Genomic DNA, 27,958 nt, shown 5'->3' with positions numbered 1-27,958 from the left:
ACGTTTGGCGCTCCCGAACTGTGCAATTTTGCGCACTCTGCCTCGGCGCTCCAATGTGTGGCGGTTTATATGTAGGGGAGCGCATACCGTATCGATTGGAGCAGTTGCAGGGAGCGCGGAGCGCAAGAGGTTTGTGAACATAGTGAATGGTTAGCGCTCTCGGACCATGCAACAGTGTGCGCTCCGCCTCAACGGTCCAATAGGTGGCGGATTATATGTATATTAGCGCATGCCGCCTCGATGGGAGCAGTTTCAAGGAGCTCGGAGCGCAAGAGGTTCGTGAACATAGTGGATGGTTGGCGCTCCCGGACCGTTCAACAGTGCGTCAACGACCGTGCAGCAGTGCATCGGTGGTCCAATATTACGAACATAGTGGATACGTAACCTACCTTTAGAAAAACGGGTATTCTGGTATTTAGTTTTGTTATAATCTAGGGCTGGGGAAAGGGGGCTACATAAGGGAGGTTGTGTAGTGTTGTAGACAATATGTCAATTTGTCGAATTTATGCAACTGGCACAGTGCGAGATACAGGATTGGAAAGTGTAAACTGGAAATATCTAATATAATTTCTAAACAAATATAGAGGGCCGTTCGACTTTCACGTTTTTGACAAAGAAGCTGAAGAAGGTGTAGGTAATGTTCTAACCATACTATTTTTGTTTATCAAAAATGCCAGGTCCATTTACACTCTAAAACTCTAAATGTTTTGAGACTTTTCACAAAAAATAAAATTGTGTATTTCAATTTTTATACCTCAGTCCCGCCAAAGGTTCGAAAACGAACCATTTTGTTGTTGTAACACCTGCCATTATCAAAGTGCAAAACAATTTTTTTACGAATGTTTAAGTATGCACCTTTAATGCTACTATATGTACAGTGTGTCAATTTTAAAACTTACAATGGGCTATATCTCACGAACAAAAGCTGATATCGAAAAATGCTTGAAACCGTTTCTAGGATAGTAAGGGGGAACTAATATGACATGAAAGAGAACTCACCCCCATCAACCCTCTAGGTCCCACCCACCACAACCAAAAAAGTTTAAATTGCAAACCCCTACTTGTGATACATCATTAAAAAGCCTGTAAAAAATGCTATCCAATGGTATAAATAATAATTATACAGGGTGACGCAATAATTATGAAACTTTGGCTTAAATGCAAAATTTAATGAGGTTTTTTTTAACTACAAAATTTGTTAAAAATGTCAATTAAGTAAATGTTCAAAGTAGGTTCCGTTGTTTTTTAAACAATAATACAGCCTATTTTCACATTCTGCACGATCTTTGGCAAATGTTGTTCTAGTAATAGCGCGACATGCTTGCGTAATTCTTTCTCGCAATTCCTTAAGTGACGTAGGTTGAGTTTTATAAACAATTGAATTTAGGTAACCCCATAGAAAAAAGTCAGGTGGCGGTAAGTCTGGTGATCTCAGAGGCCACTCAATAGGACCTCTCCTTCCAATCCATTTGTTCGGATAATTAGTATCCAACCAGTGCCTAACTGGAGCTGCATAATGAGGAGGTGCTCCATCTTGTTGGAGTGTAGCAAATCTTCGTCTAGGGCTAGGTTGCCTTGGTCGTCCCTTTGGTTTTCTAATTCATGCCCAATTAAATGTTTGATAGTGTTTTCCAGCATATCGAGATAAATATCGCCACTTAAATTGCCTGGTATGAACAAGGGGCCAATTATAACATCGCCTAATATTCCTGCCCAAACATTCAGTTTTTCAGGATATTGAGTGTGTCCTTCTCTGAATTGATGCGGGTTCGCATCACTCCAATACCGCCAGTTTTGTTTATTTACATTACCATTCAGTATAAAAGTACGTGCATCAGTGAAACAAATATTTTTTAACAATCTCGGTTCAACGTGAATTCTTTCAGTCGTGAGTTCACAAAACTCAATTCGTCGGTATGGATCATCATCTCCTAGTTCTTGAAGAATTTGTGTTTTAAACGGGTAAAACTAATGTAATTTAAACACCTTTCTAACCGACTCATGTGAAAGTCCTGTCATTGAAGATACTTGACGTGTTGATGCAGTAGGCTTTATTGTAAAATTTCCGTGGACCTCAATTTGTGATGCTTCATTCAGTAATCTTGGGGCATCCCTTTTTTATTTTGCACTGATCCCGTTTCTCTAAACTTTTCAACTAAATCGCGGACGTACACGTGACTTACATTTTTGTCCGGATGCCTTTCATTAAATATTTGAGCTGTTCGTAAATAACACTGGTTCAGGGATGCAAATATGAAAATTATCTCCACGCATTCAGGGCCTCGATTTTTGACCCTTCGCTTCGTTATAGAACGTATTCGCTTCGAATACTAAACAGATACGAAGCGTATACGTTCGATAACGAAGCGAAGTGTCGAAAACCGAGGCATACTGTAAACCATCGTGACAACTACAGCTGAATGTCAGTACAAATAATGAAAACTAATGACATTTAATAAAAGTCTCAAATAAACCAAAAATTATTGAATCTGACAGAACCCAAAAGCAGATGTTTTCAACTTGTTTTGCAAAAACGGCAAATTAAGTTTTTATTTAACAAAAAAATGTTCGACGGACACTTATCATTCAAAATAATAGTCCGGGAGATAGCATTACAAATACAAAAGTCATAGTATGCCGGCTGATATTAACACCCTGTATAATTATTATTTATACCATTGGATAGCATTTTTTTATATTCTTTTAAATGATGTACCACAAGTAGGGGTTTGCAATTTAAAAATTTTTTGGTTGTGGTGGGTGGTTCCTAGGGGGTTGATGGGGGGTGAGTTATCTTTCATGTCATTTTAGTTCCCCCGTACTTTCCTAGAAACGGTTTCAAGCATTTTTCGATATCAGCTTTTGTTCGTGAGATATAGCCCATTGTAAGTTTTAAAATTGACACACTGTAAGTGTGACTTTTAATGGGTTTTACCCTAATATTTGTTTTATGGCTCAGCTGGCATCCAACAGGTTTTAACACTGATGATGATTTTTTATAAAATCGAAAACGTTCTGTGATGTAGCCCTTAAAGGGATTTTTAATAAAAATTTTATACCTTTTACAAAGGATTTTTTTCCAATTTTTGTGATTGATGGTATGCAGCCAACTACAGGAAAAATTTTCTTTTCCTTGTGGAAAATACAATAAAGTTTTGTAAACTAAATGTAGGATTCGTTAAAGACACTCGTGATAAAAGTCCGTATGATGCTTAACAGTTTTAATTAATAAAATAGACTACTAAATTATAGATACTGATAAGTTGACGAAATGTAAAAGTGTTTGTGTAATTGCGACCACAATTTGCATGTTCTTACAAAAGTAAATGTATTTGAAAATAATCTCGTTTACTTAATATTACCGGCTTGTCAATATACAGAGAGAGTCTGTAAAGTGGAATAAATTCAATATCTCAAATACTAATTGTTTTTTTGGAAAATGCTCAGACCCGTCGATTAGTATTTCATTGTCCTTTTTGAAATTCAATAAAAATGTATACAGGGTGTCCCAATTTAGAGATATGACGTCATCGTCGATTTTCTTAAATGGCAACACTGTCATTTTGATAGCTAATTTGATAGGGTTTGTAAAGTTATACATAACTGCAAAATATCAAATTTTTATTCTCTATCATTTACAAGATAAGAGAAAATAACAAAGTTATATCTGTAATTTGGAATATATTCAATAATTAAAATACTAACTGTTTTTTTGAAAAATGCTCAGACCCGTCGATTAGTATATCAAATTGTCATTTTTGACATATAACAATAATGTATACAGGCTGTCCCAATTTAGAGATATGACGTCATCGTTGATTTTCTTAAATGGCAACACTATCATTTTGATAGCTATTTTGATAGCGTGTGTAAAGTTATACACATCTGAAAAATTTCAAATTTTTATTCCCTACCATTTACAAGATAATAAAAAATAACAAAGTTATGAAGAACAAAAAGTAATCAAATAATAATTGAATTTATTTATTTCAATTAAGAAAATGCTCATAACGTTGCCCATTGACAATTTGACAATAATTGAGGGCAACATTATGAGTTTTTGCTTAATTTATTGAAATAATTAAATTCAATTATTAGTTGATTACTTCTTTTTCATAACTTTGTTATTTTTTATTATCATCTAAATGGTAGAGAATACAAATTTGAAATTTTGCAGTTGTGTATAACTTTACACACCCTATCAAAATAGCTATCAAAATGACAGTGTTGCCATTTAAGAAAATCAACGATGACGTCATATCTCTAAATTGGGACACCCTGTATACATTATTATTATATGTCAAAAAGGACAATTTGATATACCAATCGACGGGTCTGAGAATTTTTCAAAAAAACAGTTAGTATTTTAATTATTGAATATATTCCAAATTACAGATATAACTTTGTTATTTTCTATTATCTTGTAAATGGTAGAGAATAAAAATTTGATATTTTGCAGTTATGTATAACTTTACAAACCCTATCAAATTAGCTATCAAAATGACAGTGTTGACATTTAAGAAAATCGACGATGACGTCATATCTCTAAATTGGGACACCCTGTATACATTATTATTGAATGTCAAAAAGGACAATTTGAAATACTAATCGACGGGTCTGAGCATTTTCCAAAAAAACAATTAGTATTTGAGATATTGAATTTATTCCACTTTACAGACTCTCTCTGTATAAGTACCTACGTATCAAAGCGTCTCTTTAATACGCTTCTTTTTGACTATCCCAAAAACACGTCCGTTCGATTCTAAGTCTTAATATCGACTGAAAATATTGACACACACCAACTAAAAACTGTTACACCTAATCCCCCTATTCTTCATAATTAAATCTGTTTCCCCTGAGAACTAGACTATGAAAACCTTTAACTTCAATAAAGTTCGTTTCCTATTAGTAATAAAAATTGGTTCCAACGGTACTCGGTGGCGAACGTTATTTTTACTTAACTACGATTCAAAATCCACAGTAGTTTTCACCACGAGCGATCTAGCACTACTAATCCCCAACTAGCTACACACACACATTGTCTATACGCGTGGTATCTCGTTCTGTCTTCATATTAATAATTAAAATATTTATACAAGAAACTTAAAATCTAAGATCAGAAGCAGAGAGCAGAAGTTACTTCAAATATCACGGAATTTAAACCCTTCCATCTTTGTATATTTTAGAAACTGTTTGCTTAATTCGTAAACATCTACATGTCTTTCCACCAAGACCTAATCATGACTACTTCACGAGAAATTCTACGTTTGACATCTATTTGCCGACCCCGTCCTCGGAGTAAGTAAAGAAATCGATATTATATTCCGCAAAAAAAATGTACAACCATCTCCCCCTACAACTAAAATCTGCACCATCTTTCCCCAAATTCCGTAAACTGACAAAAGCCTATTACCTGTCTGAAAGACCATATTATTCAGTAGAAGATTTTTTTAGTCAATAACTAAGAAATTAAAGTACCCTTTGCACAAGTAGTATTTTTATTATTTTTTATCTATATTTGGGTGTCATATGCAGCAGCTTAACTTTTTAACTTTTAAACCTTTTTTATTAATTATTAGGTAGACTATGCATTTGCAATTTATTTAAATTTTTGCAATTGATTATTTCTGTTTTAGCTTCATTATTAGTATTATTTAAATATATTGACGATTTATGTAATTTTAGTAAATTTGATTGTTACTGTTTTGTTTTTTTGACTATTTATAAGCTTTGTCGATAAAATTGTAAAATTTTTCATGGCAATAAAGCATGTTTCTATTCTATTCTATAGGATTTAAAATAATACATAAACATTATCACAGTGGCGTAGCTGACAGGCCCGCAAGGCGGGGGGGAGCGACGTTAGGAGGGGCCCCTTAAAGCCTTCAAGCCTAATACTTCTACTATCTTTAAATTGAGGACCAAAACATATTCTCCTAACAAGCATCAAAATAGGGAATTTGGAAGGAAATAATGAAGCGGGTAATTGACGTAACTCTTACTGTTTTCGGGTGCAATTTAGTGTTTCGTACTTTCGTTAACATGTTGGTAGATTAGATGAAAGTGAATCCCAAAAAGGTAATTTTTTGTCGGTGGTTCTTTTACTAGCTAAATATATGATCCTGTTTTAGCTAAATTAATCGGTAAAAACAATAACTAAAAAAAACAAATTACTTGGGACCCCAAATACAAAACGAAGTTATAAAGGACACCGCACACATCTTATGGAAAATAATATAATGTCACTCAAATTCAATAAAATTTATATGAATGGATTCGTTTTAAATTAACGGTCAATTCTTATCATTGCGCCAACTCTTAATAATGATTAACTACGGCGCAAATTGCAATTAAAGTTTATCGATATCACATTTTTGGAGTACATAAATGTGTCAGTTACAATTACAGTCAGATTTTCACTTCGGAAAAAATCAAACAAGATAGAACTTTTTGTAATTTCATTAAGAAATATTTAATAAACAACATATCAAAAAGTTCTACTCGAGAAGTGGGTGCTTCATTTTTTATTAAACAAATGGACTACGAAATTAGATGTTTTTTTAAATAACTCCGAAAATATAAATTTTAGAAAAAAACTGACTTGACCATTAAAAAATTCAGAAAATTTTACAAAAAAAACCTTATATAAAGAATTTTTTTAAATTAAATCTGTATCTTCTATAATTTTTTATTTATAACGCTAAAGTCAGCCTTCTCACAAACATTGGCGCACTGTAAACTAACGTACGGCGAAGTGCACGGTTGAGTTATTTTAATGTAATTCTTTAACTAATTGATCAAATAAAATTTTACAAATTGAACATGAAAGAAGAATAATTAAGCTATCTTATGGTTATAATAGAATGAAATAAAATGTATCGGCATAAGTACGGTGTGGGCGGAAAGTAAACCTTCCATGAATTTTGTTTAAAAATGATTTAAAAATGTGTAACTAATACAATTTTTCTTATAAAACTCTCAATTTTGCACAACATACCTTTAACGCATCTTACTAAATTATGTTTCATTCAAAACAAATCTCAAAAATTTAATTCAAATGATATGACGTCTCAAAAATTGCAATTTTTGAAATCTTCGTAGTTTTATAGAATTACCACCATTTTAAAACGGTATTACTCCAGTTTGAACAAATCTATTACAGTTTTGTAAGTGCTTTCTTAAAGCTTAGGATGCAATCTTTAAAATTCACTGAATTATTTTACTCTAGAGATGAAATAAACTATTTCTTTTTAAGAAAATTAAGAAAGATGAAAGATGACAAAAATGTAATGCAAAAACCGAAAATTACCAGCTAAATAAAAGTTTATACAAAGTGATCAAAACTTTCTTCTGTAAAACATACCTAAAATACATTTAATAATAAGCTTCAACAATATAAATGTTCAGCAAAAAAAATTTTTTTAGCTCTTATACAGTATGTCTGCGTAACTTGGAGCCTATTGATAACTTTTTTATTATCAGTTTTACGAAAAAAGTTATTGTTTACAAACTACTCTGCATCGTATATAATCTAAGATGCAATCATCAAATATTAAATTTAACTAATGTTATACGAGGTATGTCAAAAAATATGAATTTCACTCAAGAGTAAAGTACCTTTACATTTCACAATATCGAAATTTTTTGTTAAAAAAAGTTGTTTGTAATTAAAAAATTTGTTTTAGTGTCCAATTATATCCTTCTAATTAAAATATTGTGAATAATAAAGGCACTTAACTCTTAAGAAAAATTCATATTTTTTTACATCGGATAAAATTAAAAAAGTTTGACAGCTGATGATTGTATCTTAGATTTTAGACCAGGGAGAGCATTTTATGAAGAATAACTTTTTTTTGTAAAAGTGATAATAAAATAGTTATCATATTTGTAATCAAATGATGATGAGTATCCGTAATTTGAGAAAAAATTGAAATTTTTTTTTCGATTAGAATGATGTAATTTAGATATAGTTTCTAATTTCAAACAACTTTTCGTAATATAATTTTTTGATATTCTGGAACATAAAGGTACTTTATTCTTTAACGAAATTCATATTATTGACATAACTCATATAAAATTGATAAAATTTGATATCTGATGGTTGAGTTTAGATTTTTGACTATCCAGAGCATTTTATTAAGAATAACTTTTTTTCGTAAAAGTGATAATAAAAAAGTTTTCCATGTGGTTCCTAGCTACGCAGACACACTGTATAAGAGCTTCTGTATAAGAATTTTCAAATTGCAATGCCATATTCGGATTCAGCATAATCAAAAACAAAATAGAAACATATTTGATCAAAATAAAATAATGAATTTATCGATATTTTTAAAATTATTTATACAAAACAATTGTTATTGTTTAAACAATTAATAAACAATTAGCGGCCAAATCTGCGATTAGAACTTTTTACTTTAACATGTATATAAACTAACAAAAAAAGTTTTAGAAAAATATAAGGTTGTTTGAATTTTTCCGAAACAATGCATATTTTCGTTCTAATTGCGCTCCCCTACTATTCAAAACAGCTTAAACCCCGCTGGGCCTAAGCGGAATAGTGAAATTAATCCGCTGATTTATGGAGTACCAATAATTTGGGTATTTTAAAATATTTCTTCTCTCTCTAACTTATGTACGTACCCATTTGATTTCAGATTTTTTTTATATCAGTTTCTGCTCTTTTATTATTGAAAATACAGAGTTGGCGCATTGATAAGAATTGACCGTTAATTTGAAACGAATCTATTCATATAAATTTTATTGAATTTGAGTGACATTATATTTTCCATAAGATGTGTGCGTTGTCCTTTGCTGGCTTAAGAAACTGAAAACAAATTGATTAATTAAAAAAAATGTTTCTATTCAATAATTCTTGATACCACTCAAGATATTTCGAAACACGATCAGCTTAATTTTATTTTCCGGTATGTAACTTGCGATGAAAATAATTTATCTTCTAAAGCAGAAGTTGTTTAAAGTTTTTTGGGATTTATTCGCATGTTAGACATGCGAATAAATCAGAAGGTCTTGTAAATGAAATTTTAAAATTTATACAATCAAACCACCTTTCCGTACACAACCTGAACCTAGTGTTGAATGATGTTGTTGCTGGTGTACAGGAGTTGGTTTTTTTTAGGATACATATAATTAAAAGATTATGTTTTTTTAGTGCAAGTATTAAAAGTTAGGATGTTCAAAACGGCACATTTATTTTGTCCGACAGAATAGACTTAAACTCTCCGAACGGAGATTAAACTATCATGCAAAAATCAGACTGCTATTTATCACCTGTCATAATTCCTGTCATTTGACATATTCTACATGTTCCACTCATTAAAACGCTCATTTGGTGATAAATAGCAGTCTGATTTTTGCATGAGAATTTAATCTCTGTTCGAAGAGTTTAAGTCTGTTCTGTCGGACAAAATACATGTGCCGTTTTCTGACCGTTCCAAATATTTAACCTGTTCCACAATTAAAACTTCCCCTGTTCCAGTGTTCCCATATATCAAAGTTTGTCCGACTAGACACCCTTAAGCTATTAACAAATTTTCAGCTTGCTATTAATCAACTTTTTTTCCATACGCGGGATCCAGACCTATAATTATTATACTGTTATTAGTTGTCGTTATGTTTATAATAGGGGGGCCCACAAAAATTGTCGCGGGGGCCCCTTAACCTTCAGCTACGCCACTGCATTATCATAAATGAGATAAAAATGAAACTATAATGAAAATATTTCAAGCAAAAACGCTAGTAATCGAGCTTTGTCTCAAAAGTGACTGAAAAATTGCCTTAAGTCAAAAAAGCTAAAATACTCCAGGGAACAAAGCCGAAAAAAGCACTTGAAAAATCGAAAAGTTACTGGCCTCTACTTTTTAACTGGAACATCTGGAAGAAGTCAATAGAGAAGGTGTCGTGGGTATCGATTTTTTTACTGCGTCACGGTTTTTTATTAACATTTAATCAAAAAAAGTTAAATTCCTCAGTGAGTTATGTATTGTGCGAAGAACACGCATTGTCGATGAAAACCTTCAACAGACGAAAATACTTGCTCTTTAAAATGAGATTTTCTAAATTAACAAATGTTTATAAACAAAAAAAATTGTTGTAAATTAAACCCGAAAATAATTTCAATTTCAATTGTTTATAATTGTTAAAATAAACAATAGAAATATGTTTCACAATAGCAGATTTTATGTCTTGGTCTTCTTCTTTTAATAGGACTATGTCCTGTTTCTTCTGTTATAGTATCTGCTGTGATCCGCAGCTCCAGCTCTCGTACCATCGTTTTTTAAGTCCTCCTATGAGTCCCTTGGTGTTGGGCTTCTGTGTCTTCGCCCATTTCGCCATTATGTTCAGGGTCCATCCGATCTACGTGGTCTCTCCACATGCATCGTCACTGCGTCTTGAACGCCTAGCTCTCTCAATGTGTCGTCGTTTCGTATTTTCAGATCTTCAGATTTTATGTATGTAGTTATGTACTATACAAGATGGGCCAGATTGATCGAGTAGTTTTTAAACAATTTTATTATATTTGTTAAATATTTAATTGATTTGATTTGTTAAAGTCTTAAACGGGCTAGTAAAAAAATTATATATGGTCATCCTAATACTGTGTACCAAACATAGACCGAATTAAATTATTTTGACCGGGCCCATGGGGCCTAAATCTTCCTTTTTTTTGCTTTATTTTTGGGGCAGGCTGGTGTCATATATATTATCGATGCTGTGATCTGGTTAAAACAGTTTCATCATGATCTAAAAAAATTTAACCGGCCCCCAGGAATAAGAATGTAAAAGAGGGGTAAACAATGAATATTTACTTATTATGCGCTGTAAACCGTGCAGCTCTTTGCTTGAATCAATATTCGGCACGAAAGGATTTTGACATTGAAATATTATACAAATATTTAATACTCTTTCGTAAGTATATCCATTCAACCCAGAACTCACCACAATGAGGTAGCTGCACCGCGAGTTCCACCCACCCACACTCTGCTCAACATTTTTACTTGAAGCATAGAAGCATTTACTTTCAAATATCGGCAAATTCTTTCGGGCATCAAGTTTAGCTCGGATGTAACCATCTCTATATTCTTCACCACACACTTTTATTGACGCATCAGTAATTATCTAAACACATCTCTCTGCTGCTTGAGCATGGCAAGGAAAATTGTTAAACTTTGGAACATGATTCACCATATTCCACAATTGAGGAGGCCAGACGTAAAAGGGTTTAAGTGCAGTTTTGGTAGTTCTGTGAGATAATCAGCTTCAAAGTTGTTTGAGTTTTATAAATTCTAGGAGTCATTAAACTAAAACTTGTCTAGTGTACAATGTACTATAAAATGATAAAAATATAGGGGTATATTATTGCCCTTACTATATCCTTTCTTTTTTTTTTCCATTCAACCGTAAAACGGTTCAAGTGCAGATGTTAGCTACATATTACTAATCATTTTTGTTCCAGCTGTTATCCACAGTGTAACTAAAACTGGCACGTTACATAATACTTAATCAGTCTTCAAAATTGGTCACAAATCTAATATTTATTTACTTGAAATTAATCCTGTATTAATATGTGTTCACACATTACAAAATACTAAAAATAGTTTTGTGGTAAAATGGTTCAACGCACTTAAACCCGTTTCTTACTATTTGTTTTTACAGAATATTAAAAATAGTTTTGTGGCAAAACGGTTCAAGAGCAAGGATAAACCTGTTTACTACCAAAGCAAACTGCAATTGTTTTTACTGAACAAAATGTAATGGCGATAGATGGCGCCTGTAGGGCGAAATATGCTTAGATCAATTTACCACCAAGTTATAATACCTTTTAGATATGCGAATCTGTACTTAGGTCATAATTTGAAAAAAGTGCACTTAAACCCTTTTACTTCCAAGCCCCTCAATCCATCGTCGGCCAAATACTGTGTTAGAGGAGGCTCTGTTTTGGTTTGTGTAATCTTCTGCATTGAAATTGATTTGGGGATTAGGGCTACTTTGAAAATGCGATTTTTTATGCCAGCGTTCCTACATTTTAAAATTCTTCAGACAGCAACCTTTCTAATATTGACATGAATCTGTTAACATAAAAATTTGAATGATTTCCGGGTGAGCAAAATAAGCATTGTCTTGAATTGATAACTTTATTGCTATAACTTTATTGATATTTGATGACACATTTTTCGGAAAATCTCTCGAGACCTGCATTAATTTAATTAATTTCCTTAAATGCCTTTCACCATATTCCAATCTTGACTGTGTTCTTATTTCAAACCACATACGAGAATATACTTGTATTACAAAGTGAGCTACAATCGTTAAGCTTTCAAAAGGTCAGTTGTAGCTACATAAACTCTAGGAATGCAGTTAGCTGTCGTGAACCAACATGAATGTGCTATCTTCCCTGGACATCTCTCTGCCAAAATTTGGGAACATGTTCCAGCTCGAATTGCTTTAGACAGTTACTTTAGACAAATACTGTGAACGTGTACTTAAATCGTTTTCATATACAAGAGGCGGGACAGCTTCTAAGGGTTTAAATTTAATAACAGGCATTTTTTCGCAATTGGGAAGAAAGGATCCAATCGGCTCAGAATATGTGCGGCACCTTTTGTGTGGCCATCTAGTTTTTGAAAGAAATATCGGTATAATTCAACAAAATTGTGTTTTGACTAGGAAAGTTTTGGGATAATTCTAATTTTTTCCATTATATATGTATTTTGGGCTGCTGAATCCGAATATGAGGTTTGCGAACAAAATTTCGTGATGGAATATTGAAAAAATAGCGAAAAAAAAACGTAAAATTTCTGCTTTTTCTCGCTTTTTTGCTTAAATTTTGAAAACTACTAACTTTCAGTGAATGGTCTGTTATCAGAAATTAAAGTACTTAAAATTATCTACAAATATCACTTCTTACTTTTTTTTTCAGACGAACCGTTTGGTCTAAAATGCAAGTTGAAAATTGCCAATTTTTAACGGTCTCAGCAAAACCCACTTTTTACATTCCAAAACTTTATTCTTTATAAGAATGCTGTCATTTGATAAATTTCTCCTAGTTTTCTACACACATAATAAATGTTAGTTCATTTTGTATATCTCTTGTGACAGCTTCCATGAATTCATTCCATCATAAGAGGCCGGGAATGTCTCTGTTTTCCCTTAGAGCCACAGAAGATCAGGTACATATGGAGTCACAGTCTCAGTTGGTGTGAACATTTCCTTCGGATCTGTTATCTTGAGTCCTGATAAACGTTGAGGTTTTGTCCTTTTAAAAGAAATTACTTGGACAGCTCCCTGACTCCCATAAACCTCAGGCGCGGGTTTCGTTTTTAACCGAGGAATGGATTGGTTAGGAGCTACTGCATGCAATACAAGAAAGTTTTGGTGCAATACAAGAAATGCCACCTATGACGTGAAAAGTGTGGTATCCGTCGATTTTATGTACGTTAAAATCAGCGTTATTGTATACCTGCTGTGTAAAGCACGGCAGGTCAATTTTCTGCGGATCGCCTGCGAATGCTGACACTTCCAGGCGAACAGCTTCTGTATAGGATGAACAAAACCCCAAAGAGGAAACTACATCAATCTAATATATTGAGCTGAACTTTTTGTAGAGAAAACGGCCAACCCTGCAAGGAATGGTGAGACGAATTATCTGGGCCTTACTGCCGCTAAAACACTTTGAGCAAGCGCGTTGCTTGTCTGGAAGTGTCAGCAATCGCAGGCGATCCGCAGAAAATTGGTCAGCCGTGCTTTACACAACAGGTGTACGATAACGCTGATTTTAACGTACATACAATCGACGACTATTTTTTTCTCATAAGCACCTTTCAGTGCGTCACAGTTTTTCGATTTCTTTCTAACGCATTACATTGTATGTGACAGAAAAAAAAAGGCACGTCTGTGATTACAGACATTTATAACATTTATTCTAGTTGTCGATAGATGCCGCTATAACTTAAAAAAATATTTACGAATTATATAATATATCTACGAATATAATCTGTACAATTTATAAGACTATACAAATCAAAGAAAATACCATTTTATAAATGCAATAAACACAATTGATTTGTTTTTATGCCAAGTTGCAAATAAAATGTGACAACTATCAGATTTAACTAAAATGTCATGTTAGAATAAAGGTTATAACTGTATATTATAACGGACTTACCTTTTTTTCTATCATTTGTGACGCACTGATAGTTAGGAATATTGGAAGAAATATCCTCAGTAATGGGGACACGACAAGAGAGTGAGAGAGAAGGAATCCAAATCTACAATGAAAAATGGGGGCTCCCATTTAAGATTTTAAAATAATCCCCCACCCCACCTCAGTGGGGGTCGTTTTTAGTTCCATTCGATAGATTTTTCAAAAATATTGAATAAATGTGTTTTGCAGTTTTTCGATCTGATGTTCATTTCGCGAAACATCGTGGGATTTGTATTTAAAATTTAAAATTTATCCACCACCCCTTTCCGTGGAGAGTCATGTTTAATATCATTCGATAGATTTTTGAAAAATAATGAGCACTTTTCGATCTGTCGTTTATTTCGCGAAATATTCGCTTTTTTACAAAATTTTGCGACTCACCCATTTCCGTACAATCGTCCTTCAAAAATCGTCAGAATTTGAAATATACACTGTTTTGCATGTACTTAACTTACCTTATCTTAATCTGACGATTTGGAATTTTTCTAAGGATATATTTTTTTTTCGGCCCCCCTCAACGAACTCCAATGTATTAAGAGCCAATACATATGGTAGAGCTACATTTACAGGGTACAAGGTTTCTCCCCATATGATAAACTGACGCGCTCGAGTAACTGCAAAAATTCTAGCTTGGGCTCCGCTACCATTGTAAATTTTCATTTGTAATAATTGTATTATAATTGTTATAGCTTCTAATAAATAATTTAATAAGATTTGTTTTGCCTTATTAGATAGCTCTTTCCAGTTTCACTTCACAGGGTAGTTGGTTTGGGAGGAAACAACATAAATATAATATTAGGAAATTTTTAATTCAGTTAATCTACAAATTCGTTAATTTTGCTGAAGAGTAAAACTGGTGCCCACTTTTTTTCGTTCAGGATTTCTATCTGGTTTTATTTATTTAACGTTATGATTTATTCTTCCAGCTCTCATTTTCATGCCTGATATGTTCGTTACATATAACTTATTTAATGACACTGACAATCCACAAACTAAACTAACCTACATAAGTAAATAGTATAAATCTAAATATACAGTGTGACCCATTTAGATTGGAAACACCTCTATAAAATTTGAAGTTGTTAACCGATTTTAACCAAATTTTTTTTAATGTCATGTAATAAAAGGTCTATTGCGGGACCAAATATGATATATTTAGTTAAATTTTCAGGGCATTCTACGATACTTTTTCTTCGTCGAAAATGGAGAATTTGTATTAGCGATTTTTTTATTAAAAAAATGTCTACGCCACTGGATTTAGAGTGGCTTCAAATAGCTATGACAAAAATTTCATTAAAATATATTTATTAATAACGAAGTTATGACAACTTAAAATTTTAAAACTGTATCAACCCTGTATCAACAGATAACCATAAAACTAATTATTTTTCAAACAATTTTAATATTAATAATATTAACAAGATACTTTTTCTTCGTCGAAAATGGAGAATGGGCGAAAATTTCTACGCCACTGGATTTAGAGTGGCTTCAAATAGCTATGACAAAAATTTCATTTTAAATTGATTTTATACATTTTTTTGTCTAGTAGTGGTTTATTATTAAAATTATTTGAAAAATAATTAGTTTTATGGTTATCTGTTGATACAGGATGTCATTTTTTGACTCGTAGCTTAGTGAGTTTTAAAATTTTAAGTTGTCATAACTTCGTTATTAATAAATATATTTTAATGAAATTTTTGTCATAGCTATTTGAAGCCACTCTAAATCCAGTGGCGTAGAAATTTTTTTAATAAAAAAATCGCTAATACAAATTATTCATTTTCGACGAAGAAAAAGTATCGTAGAATGCCCTGAAAATGTAACTAAATATTTCATATTTTGTCCCGCAATAGACCTTTTATTACATGACATTAAAAAAAAATTTGGTTAAAATCTGTTAGCAACTTCAAATTTTATAGAGGTGTTTCCAATCTAAATGGGTCACACTGTTATACTTATTAACTATAACTATAATACTCCTACACCTCCCTCTTTAGTGTTTTGCTATCAGAAACACTTTTTAAGAAATCTTCTGTTTCTTATAAGAAGTCTATCACTTGGCGTTTTATGATGTATTTTCTGTTTTCTCCTATTTCGACTATTTCACCTATCCTGTTCCATAGTTTATTTCTCTTATCTTGAATCCTTACTTTAGTACCTATTTTAATTGGATCTAATTGTTTAGCATGTTGGTTATAATACACAACTACTTTTTCTTTTTCCATTTCTCGGTGTTAAAAAATGTCCTTGACTTTCGTGTGCCACTTCTTTGAAAAAGCTTTATAATGAATGGGTACTAAGGATCTTATTGGATGTCCATATAAAATCTCGGTTGGTGAGTGGCCATCAGATTTTGGGGTACTACGCCATTCAAGTAAACCAGAACAGAATTTATGTTCGTCAAGGTTGCCATCTACCATGCAATTTAATATCAAATGCTTCATAGCTTTTACTCCAGCTTCTGCATGACCATTACTCTGAGGATAGTGTGGACTAGATGTGCAATGTAGAACATTCCATTTCTTAAGGAAAGAATTAAATTCGAAAGAATTAAATTGTGGCCCATTATCCGAGCGTAAACGTAGGGGTATACCGGTGTCTGCAAAGATTTTTCTTAAGTCTTTAATTATTCCCGCACTGGTTGGATCTCGGTTTCCATTATGGCATACTATTGGCCACCCTGATAATCTATCTACGTATACTAAATATTTTCTCCAGAACAAGAAAAAAGATCTGCTGAGACATCTTGAAATGGCAGTGATGGTAGAGGATCGCTCAAATAAGTTTCTTTAGGTAGCGATCGAAGGCCTAATAATCTGACATGCTTCACACATCTCTATGGTATTTTTTATGTCATTATTCATATTCGGCCAATAAACTGTTTGTCGGGCTCGTCGTTTTGTACGTTCTATCCCTTGATGACTTACCTAAGTATATAGTATAAATCTAAATATTATATATTAACTATAACTATAATATTCCTACAACGCTCAAATTATTTCACAAAGAAATCTGTTTTAATTTTATTCCTTTTTCTGGCTCTTGAATTCCGCCTTCTTTTGTCTCTTGTTTCTCGAGCTTCCTTAGCCGGTGCTCTATTCTATCCTTCCTTTCTTCTTTCCTATTCTATGCTTTCTTTACCTTATTTCAAATTGCATACTAACTTTGACTATCTTTCCTTTCCAAAGCCGAGTTTAGTGTAGAAAGATTGGTGCCCAACGTGGAGTGCCACAAAGTCGCCTTTACCTTTGTTAATAGAAGACCATGAGGCAGTTAAAATTTCGATACCCTCGATAATACGCCTTTTCTATTGAGTTCCCCCAAATATTCCAGTTGAAAAATATAGGCCAGTTATTTTTCGCTTTATATGTAAATGCGTCGTTTTTTGATTAGTATTATACAGTCATTAATAACGATATCTTTATAGGTTATTTATCAAGACTTCAAGGGACACTTCGTTCAAAAATAGCAGAAAAGACTGATTTTAGAGTAAAATTGATGAATGAGTTAGTGGCAGGTATTAAAGTAATTAAAATGTATGCATGGGAAAATTATTTCGCAAAGGTTGTGGAAACCGCAAGGACGTAAGTAGATTGTTTAATTAAATTATAGTTAAAAAACTTCTCGTTAAGCTCCATAAATTAGTTTTTTAAATTTACTTTAATAAAAATCATGTTGCCTTTATCTAACTGCTGAAGTTGTAAAAAATAGTCCGACAGCTGGCAGACATTTTTGGTACCCGAAGCAATCTGAAAATTTTTCAGGGAACTCTTCCGTAATAGCCTAATACAAAAATGCCAGTCTGGTTGGAGGATAGCAGTCATTTATTCCCAAAATGCCCCACATAGATAAAAAAGGGAAAAATTGTTATTAAAAAAAATGTCTTTGAGGCGACTTTTAAGTTTTTTTTTTAAAGTAAATTTAAATATTCAAAATAAACAAAATACTCAATCCAGTAGATTTACGGAAATTTTAACCCTGCAAGATGTTTACATGAGGGCCCCCAGGGTTATACTCAGGGGGTGCATCTGAACTTCAGAGGGTTGTATCTGAATCTATATATACCAATATAAAATACCAATTTAAATATAATATAATAGTATAAATATAATATAAATAACCAATATAAAATATACAACTATACATGTATAGCTCTATGTAGGGGATAGTAGGGTAAAGTGGAATAGCTAAACTTGGAAATTAAATAAATTTTACAATTTATGAAATGAAATTTTTTAAAAAACATATCCTATTACAGTAAAGTTTAAGTAGACAAGGCGAAAACGGCGGGTTCGAAGGGAAAAATATTCCCATGAGATTTTTTTGCATAATCACATTCGTGAGACATCCCAGAATAAGGTTCAAGAAGTCGCCCAGGAGAAAAGTGGGCCAATTTTTTTTAACAATTTTTTTTTAATCAAATTGCAAGAATCAATATGTTTGGCCTGAATAATTTTTTCTTTAATTTTTTGGACCATTCTGGACAAAAAAGGTCTCTTATAATTTTTCTCTAAAGTTAATCGTTTTCGACTTATAAGCCATTTAAAATTGAAAAAAACGAAAAATGGTGATTTTCAAGGCTTAATAACTCGGTTAAAAGTTATTATTATGAAAGTCAATATATGACTAAATCAAAGTTTAAAGCCCCCCCTACAAGATCCTGAAGACATTTTTGTCACAATTTTATTACTAAGCTGTTATTTTTAAGTAATAATAATAAGTGCCATGCACGTGTGCGGGGCTGTAAATGCTGAGTGCGAGAGAGAAGCCATTCCAGCAGTCCAATTGTGCATCTTACTCGCACTCACATTTACAGCAGCGTAAATACGATCTAACCACTCATTGTTATTAATTAAAAATAACAGCTTAGTAGTAAATTAATGACACATATTTCTTCAGGATCATGTAGCGGCGACTTTAAACTTTGATTTAGTCACTTTCTTACTTTCAAAATAATAATTTTTGACCGAGTTATTAAGTCTTAAAAATGGCCATTTTCGCGTTTTTCAAATTTTAACTTGCTTATAACTCGAAAAAGGTCACCTTTAGAGAAAAATTATAGGAGACCTTTTTTGTCCAGAATCGTCCAAAAAACCTAAAAAAAATTAGTCCGGGCCAAAAATATTGATTTTTACAATTTGATTAAAAAAAAAAATTGTTAAAAAAAATTGGCCCACTTTTCTCGTGGGCGACTTCTTAAACCTTATTCTGGGATGTCTCACGAATGTGATTATGCAAAAATATCTCATGGGAATATTTTTCCCAACGAACCCGCCGTTTCCGCCTTGTCTAAAGATAGTTATGTTGAAATATAAATTAAATTAAGTCAGTAAATTCTTTATTATGCATTGGTTTGTCAGACATTGTCTTTTTTTCACTTTGCCCTGCATGGTTGGGTAAAGTGAAATAGTCTAGAAGTCTAGAGTACGGTTTGAAATGGGTCTAGCTTCTTACTTAATTGTCACTTCTTCCTTATTTTTTCCAGATTTAATCCTCCGATTTAACGTAGGAACATAAATACCGTGTTGCATAGCAGCTTGATTTTGGCAAAGGATGCCAGTTCGCAAAGATCTGGTTCCAGATGTCATTGGCTCGACAGACTGTTGTTGTTGGGTCGTTTTTCGTTTATAATTTCGCATTTTACACCTGGAAATACACATATTTTTTTTTAATGGTGGTAATCAAGTATAATTACATGTACGTCAAAGTGAAACGATATTTCACTTTGCCCCATCTATTAACATTTCACATTGCCCCAAATGGATTTAAAAGCAAACTTGTCCAGTAAAAATTTTTAAGCGTAGCCTAGCAATCTATGTTTTGTGTGTTGCTTTTAAAAATATGTTTAGTTAAATAAGATAGAAGACTTATCCATTACACTCACCTGCATATTTTACAAACAGTTGTCCAAAAATATATTATAAACAGTGATATTTTCAAAAACATCGACAGGCGACCGTTACAAAATGGTCGATAAGCACGTACTACTTCTAAACATTGATTGGATTGTAAACAGTGATGGCTCCGTTTGCGGAAGAATTTGAAAACGAGCTATTTCGCTTTACCTCATTATTTCACTTTACCCTTCCCTCCTCTACTTTCTTTTCGGACAGGGGAATGCAATGGTTACTTTGGTAGGTTATTTTTTAATATAAAAAATAATTATTCTTAAAAGACAGGTTTTTTGGTGAGATTTTCTACTTGTCACGTGAAAGTACAAAAAATTACGCTTGCTTGTGAATGAAACATGCTAGAGATAAGCTGTAGTGTAAGAAAAACCGTATTTAAATAGCTGTTTGCGTCCTCGACCGCAGCGATTTCATATGCTCGAGTAAAATCGTCTGACCTGACGATACCCATGTTGTTGTGACTACAAAATATTGGAGCAATTTTTATATATTTTAGATTTTTCAGACATCTTTTTATTAATTAGTATATAACTATATCATAAATTTTGCAATTATGATAAAAATGGTAAATTTATCATTAAAAATATATATTTTAACAAATATAAAACTATAAATTAAATTAATTCTGCGTTCAAATCTTGTACTTCTTCTTCAAACGCTTCATCTGTGCTACAATACCAAGTTTCTTCTTCATCTTTATCTTCGTCGGACTCCCCTTGAGACTCGGATTCCTCTATATCTATATGATCCGTAAATAGTTATATTATGTGTTTATTGATATAATTCAACATTAATAAATAATTAAAACAAAATCAATGGGAAAATACCCAGTAGCTGGCTGTATATCATAATTAAAAAATCATACAGAAGTAGAAAACTTCGTTTGTACAATGGTATAAAAAAGTTTATTAAAAACTATTAAAAGTCATCCAAAAGGATTTGCAAAACGTTTTCAATCTAAATTAGATCATCTTCAGTGCGTTCTGCCTAGTACATGGAACTAGCAACCTTATGAAATAGGTAACATCGAGAAATATGGTTTACATGATAACTATATAATATTTATAGCCACTTCAAGTCGATGTTAAAAGATTAAATGTGTTAGGAGTGCTCAAAAGGCAACATGGTTCCCTGCTCGATAAAAAATCGTGGTTCTTGCCAGTTCAATGGACACAGACTGTCTGTGTCCATTTAACATAAGTTTGTGTCTATTAAACTGGCAATAACCACGATTTTTTATCGAGCAGGGAACTATGTTGCCCTTTGAGCACTCCTAACACATTTAATCTTTTAACATCGACTTGGAGTCGCTATAAATATTATATAGTTATCATGTAAACCATATTTCCCGATGTTACCTATTTCATAAGGTTGCTAGTTCCATGTACTAGGCAGAACGCACTGAAGATGATCTAATTTAGATTGAAAACGTTTTGCAAATCCTTTTGGATGACTTTTAATAGTTTTTAATAAACTTTTTTATACCATTGTAAAAACGAAGTTTTTTACTTCTGTATGATTTTTTAATAAATAATTACTCAATTGAGGTGCTAGATTTTCTCTGTCCTTTTATATTGAGTTGAAGCCTGGACAATCACGGATGCAACTGAAAAAGGACTTGCCATTTTTGAGATGTGGTGTTCGAAGAATGTAAAAAAAATATCATGGGCACCACACGTAACAAACACAAAAATATTAAGGATCATGAAAAATAAAAAGAACTTTGGTCACATGCTAAGAAATGAAAAATATGAGTTAATATGATTGGTTATACAAGGAAAAGTGGAAGAACAAAAAGAACCAGGAAACTGACCCATATACTGAATGAAAAATTTAAAGCAGGGAAGTGTAAAAATAACAATAGAACTCTTCAGAATCGCTGAAATGTCCTGAAAGGATGAGGCACTTGAAGAGGAAGAAGAATGAATTAATTAAGAAAATAGTATTGCAGTTATAAAAGGAACATGTAAGCTTAGCTTCAGCAGAATTCCCGAAATTCTTTTTGGTTGTCTGATCAATGATAGCTTTATAACCTGAGTGCGGCAAACAATCTCCGTCAAACCAATTAAAATCGAATTTGTCCATATTTCTTATTCATTCCTTTCCATTAGGTGTTAAAGCACTGGGAAATTGCAAATATGCATTTCGTTACATGCTTGTGACATACTATGTTCTTAACATATGTTGCCCCAATTCAGATTTGCACGGAGGAAAAGTAGATGGATCACACCATTCCAACATATTTTAAAAGGCTATCGTCAGGTCAAGTGATTTTGGCTCGAGCGAATAGAATCGCTGCGATCGAGGACGGAAACAGCTATCTATATGCACTCTCACTCTTAGACTACAGCACTTACCTATAGCACTTTTCAATCACATATACGCGTAAGTTTTTGATCAACTGGCAGGTAGAAAATCTCACAAAAAAACATGTCTTTTTTAGAATATTGATTTTGAATTTTAAAAAATACCTTGTCATAATAGAAATTGCACCCCCTTTCTGGAATGAAAGTACATAGCTATACATGTACATATATGTATAGTTGTATCGTTGATTGATCAATATACAGATCTACATATATCAATATACATATACTCAGTATCTTTATCAATCAACGGTTGTATATTTTATATTGTAATAGTATGTGTAGATTCAGATGCAATCTCCTGAAGTTCAGATACACCACCTGAAAATAGTCCTTGGGGTGAGTTAAACTTGCGAGTTTCCTGGATAAAACTACTATTTAGTTAAAATCCATCGCAAATTGCTTGGCTTGTTCATTTTATTCATGGTAGGGGAGCCCAAGCGGGGATTTTTGCAGTTACTCGAGCGCGTCAGATTATCATATGGGGAGAAACCTGCTACCCTGCAGATGTACCTCTACCATATATTGGCTCTTAACACAGGGGAGTTCGTTAAGGGGGGCCCGAAATAAAAAATCTATCCTTAAAAAAACTCGAAATTGTCAGATTAAGATAAGGTAAATTAAGTACATGCAAAAGAGTGTATATTTAAAAATCTGACGATTTGGGCGGGGCGTAAGGAAATGGGTGGGTCCCAAAATTTCACAAGAAAAAAGCGAATATTTCGCGAAATGAATGACAGATCGAAAAACTAAAATATACGTGCTCAATATTTTTTAAAAATCTATCGAATGATACCAAACACGACTTCCCACGGAGAGGGGTGGGGGGTAAATTTAATATTTTAAATACGAATCCCGCGATATTTCGCGAAAGGAACATCAGATCGAAAAACTGTAAAATATACTTGTTCAATATTTTTTAAAAATCTATCGAATGGCACCAAACATGACCCCCCGCGGAGGTGGGGTGGGGGGTTACTTTAAAATCTTAAATAGGGGCCCTCATTTTTTATTGCCGATTTGGATTCCTTACGTAAAAATAAGTAACTTTTATTTGAAACAATTTTTCGAATTATGGATAGATGGCGTTATAATCGAAAAAAACCATTGTTGAAAATGGAAAATTAAATTAAAAAATGGCAAGCGCCCACTAAAATGGAAAACTTTACTTAACTTTTTTTGGTTTTAGGACCTATTCTTCACAACCCAATAGGTCACCCAAGCGCTCGAGTGACTGCACATTTAGCATACTTTGCTCCCCTACCATCATATTTGAGTCTTTAAATTTACTTTAAAAAAAGTTGCATGTCGCCTCAAAAATAGTTTCTGTAATTACAATGTTTACCCTTTTTTAACTTTGGGGAGCATTTTTGAGGAAAATGACTACTACCCTCCAGCTAGACCTGCTTTTTAGTTTTAGGCTATTATGGAAAATTTTCAGATTGCCTCAAACACCTGTCCAAAAATCTCTAACAGCTCTCGTGCTAGTAGTAATTATCTCATTAATATAATAATTGAAATTTTTAGTAAGGAATTGAAAAATATTGCCACAACTTCCCAGATTAGGGGTTTCCATACAGCTCTAATGGTAATAACTGAAAGACTATCGTTGTTCTTGACGATTGTCACAAGGGTGTTACTAGGCAACAACATCACGGCTAGTGAGGTTTTCACTGTAGCACAATTGTTTAATGCACTTCAAGCATACTTGTGTTTCTTTTTTCCCAACGGTCTCATGGGGTACGCTGAAGTTTTGCCTACCATCAAAAGGCTTGAGGAAATTCTGTTGTTGGAAGAGAAATGCGAAAACCAAATATATTTGGAAGGTATACAGGGAGGGTTAATCGCTAAAGACGTTTCGTCTTCTTGGAACAATTTAGATAACACACTTAATGGAGTTAGTTTCAATATAGTTCCTGGCAGTTTCTACTGTGTGGTAAGGCGTTTTACGAAAATATTTCGATGTGTGTACTGTTAACTTAAAATTGCATGATTCCTTACTTTACTACTTGATTATAGTCCTTCTACTAATCGATTGGTTCTATCTTGGGTTGTCCAATTTTATTCCATTAGTTTTTGTCTCGTAAGGCAGTTTCATTGATTACTAAATTATTTTAGGGGATTTTTTAAATAACGTACATTTACACTGTAGAATAAGTATTAGTTACAAAACTGATAGAAAGATTGGAGTGTAGTGTTTTGTGTAGAATACTAACATACAATTTTTTTCCTTACAATCTTAATGTAGTAGTAGTAGTAGTAGTGGTAGTAGTAGTAGTAATAGTAGTACTAGTAGTAGCAGTAGTAATAGTAGTATGTAGTGTTATATCATTAACCCCATTTTATTTACTATTTCCTGTCATTTTTTTTTAATTAATATTAAGTAAAAGTTCTTCTGATGGTTTGAGCGATTTAATCTTGCTAACATACACTGGACAATATTTAGTGATATTTTGAGATGATCTTTTTTGTTGCGTGTTTATACCCTTAATATTTGTACCATGTAAGTCAGACCTCGCAGTGTATTTATCACGGACAAAGATATTGCATAATATGCAAGTGGTAATATGCATGTATTATGCATATACATGTATGTAGTAATATGCATGTGGAATGAAATTTTTTGTGCTGTTATCCTTACGCCCGGTTTCACAAGGTAAAGTTAACTTGTGGTTAAGAGATAACCTCAAAATTACCCCAAAATATGCATTTCAGTTTCATAATTGTTACCCTTCTGGGTATACCCATAAGGGTAACCCACTCCAACCTCTGGTTAAAAATTCTGTGAGTTAACCATACTTCGCCGTTGACCTGAAACTAAAACGCATATTTTGACGTAACTTCTGGTTATCTCTTAACCACAAGTTAACTTTACCTTGTGAAACCGGCCGTTAGCCTCTATGTATCATAGTAATACATAACAATCATCCATACATAACCACAATTGATCGGTTTGAAGTTGTGAGCTCATACTTATATCTGGGATCATTAATCACAAACACAGGGTCACTACACGAAGAAATAAAACGTAGATGTGATCTAGCAAAAGTTGCCACAGCAAAAATGACCACAATATGGAAGTACTGTCAAATTTCAAGAGCGTTAAAGATGACATTGATCAATTGCTTAATATTCCCAATACTGACCTATGGATGTGAATCTTGGATCCTGAGAAATTCGGAAAGAAGAAAGATAGACGCCACTGAAAAGTTCTGTTGGAGACGAATGCTACGAATTCCTTGGACCGACCATAGAACAAATAATTTAATTTTAAGAGAGCTTAAAGTTAGCCAACGACCCTCCAGTAAAGTCCATCTCCAACAATTAAAATACTTTGGACATGTTATGAGAGCAAATACAGAAAACATGAAAAGACTCATTATACAAGGAAAGGTGGAAGGCCGAAGATCACGAGGAAGATCCCCAACAAGATGGATCGATAAAATTACGGGAATATGCAAAAGACCCATGCATGAGTTAAAAGAAATGATCAGAGACAGAGATCTTTGGAGAGGGGCAATACACGACATCACGTCGACCACTACACTCCCTCCGGGGGGTCAGGATTGAAGAGAGAGATCATAGTAATAGGATTTCTTTTCCAAATGCGATATTTTCAAGTATCATATAAATGCTATAATCGGATTCAAATCTGATATGAGCTTTATGCTGGCCCGTATAATTTTTAAATTGAATCTCATCAAGGTAAGTCTTCACTATGCTGGCGACATAAAAACATCCATTAACACCAATATGTCATATTCATTATGGCTTCCACATGGCAAAACATGATCTTCTTAAATGTTTTCAATATACATATCAGTTGACGTTCGCCTAATCACCTCCACGTGTTCGGTATGTCCTATTCAAAACAATACCGCTCCATAGCACTATGCAGCCACCACCAAAACTCTGTTTGACGTTACAACTGACATACTGTTCGCCAACTCTTCTGTAGACGAATTTTTTTAAATCTTGCTTCCATATGATGAACGCTATGACATATGTAACCTCATTGGCTCATCAAGAGTGCTAACTTTGGTGGTGTCGACATAGTGCTATGAAGTGGTATTTCTTGAGAAGGAGATACCGAACTTTTTGAGGTGATTGGTTGAATGACAGCTGATATGTAGATTAAAAATATTTTAGAAGATCACGCTTTGCCATTTTCCAACCATATTGGATAACAAATTCATTCGTGTTAATGCACCATGACGAAAATCTTCATCTCGGTAGAATAGTGAATACTTACCTTGATGAGATTCAATCTAAAAATTATATTGGCCACCATATAGCCCATATCAAATTTAAATCCAATTATACCATTTATATGATACTTCAAAACATCACATTCGGAACAGAAATCCTATTCTTTTGACACTTGGGGCAGCACAAAAAATTTTATTTCACACGTTAATTTCCAAATATTCAATATTTTTGTCCGTGTGATAAACACTTGTCGACCTAAAGGCACTTTCTGAAGCAATTATTCTCACATGATTTACAAAAAAAATATTTAAATAGTATATTAGTATAGTCACTGAAGGTTCTCACCTCTGATTTCGTTGTATCTCCGTCGATTTTCATGAAAATTGGTGAGCAGTTAGAGGATACCTCACGAAACAAAAGTGACATGATGCCAACTTGCGCTTTTATTTTGGGGGTGGATACCACCACTTCTCGGAGGTGAAAATGATTTTATTAAAAATTATCTCTAAAAATAAATCGATAGAGGAACAAATTATAACCAAAATTTGTTATATAAAGTTCTATCTAATGGATTATCTAATATACATAATCAACCTTTTATTCTTAGTCCCTTATCATATAGTCTCTATATCATTATAGTCTCTATCCTTAACCCCTTTAGTCACACATGTCTTATGTCTCCATACTTTACGCGTGAACTGTATACATAATAATATTATAATTAACATATATTATATGTCTGTTAGTACATGTAGGTACAGTAGAATTTATATAAACCACGGTATAATCTAGTATATTCCGTCAGTATTTACCCACTTAACAACTTAATCCTACTGACGTGGATGTTTCAGGATGTAGACACTGACGTGCGGTATACTCTTGCCTATTCGCCTTTGTTTTTAATATGAGTTTGTCTTATATCATTATATTTTGTTTTTTACATCAACTACGGAATGATTCTTCATACTTCTTCATTCTTCTGCTGTAAATAGTCCTATCGCCAGGGTACAACGGCCTCCTTTATTCAGATGGAATTATCCAAGTTTTTTATGTATTTTGACCCGTAGAACACGAATTTTTTGGGTAACAGTTGATCCGGATATCGATAAGATTGTTATAAACAAAGAACTTGAGGAATTACATAAGAGCGATTTTTCACAAAACAAAATATTTTTTTGTATTTTTTGGGTCACTCTAAGCAGAAAATAGTTTTACAAGTTTTTTCGTAGGATGCATAGTTTTCGGGTTAACGC

The 27,958-nt window shown here is 33.0% G+C and overlaps 1 protein-coding gene across 2 annotated transcripts in view; it reads left to right on the top strand.

Moving 5' to 3' along the window:
* Window positions 1–27,958, top strand: part of LOC114332627 (ATP-binding cassette sub-family C member 4-like) — a 298,183-nt gene that overhangs the window by 145,786 nt on the left and 124,439 nt on the right. The window contains exons 6-7 of one of the 2 annotated variants that reach the window (XM_050645699.1): window positions 17,649–17,805; window positions 24,024–24,432. In XM_050645699.1, the coding sequence (XP_050501656.1) occupies window positions 17,649–17,805; window positions 24,024–24,432 (566 nt within the window). The remainder of the gene's footprint in view (window positions 1–17,648; window positions 17,806–24,023; window positions 24,433–27,958) is intronic. The other variant, XM_050645698.1, reaches the window with a different exon arrangement.

Source organism: Diabrotica virgifera, chromosome 3 (assembly GCF_917563875.1).
Source record: "Diabrotica virgifera virgifera chromosome 3, PGI_DIABVI_V3a".
NCBI classification, from domain to species: Eukaryota; Metazoa; Arthropoda; class Insecta; order Coleoptera; family Chrysomelidae; genus Diabrotica; species Diabrotica virgifera.
The sequence above is the reverse complement of the archived record's forward strand: the minus strand, read 5'-3'. Positions and strand labels throughout refer to the sequence as shown.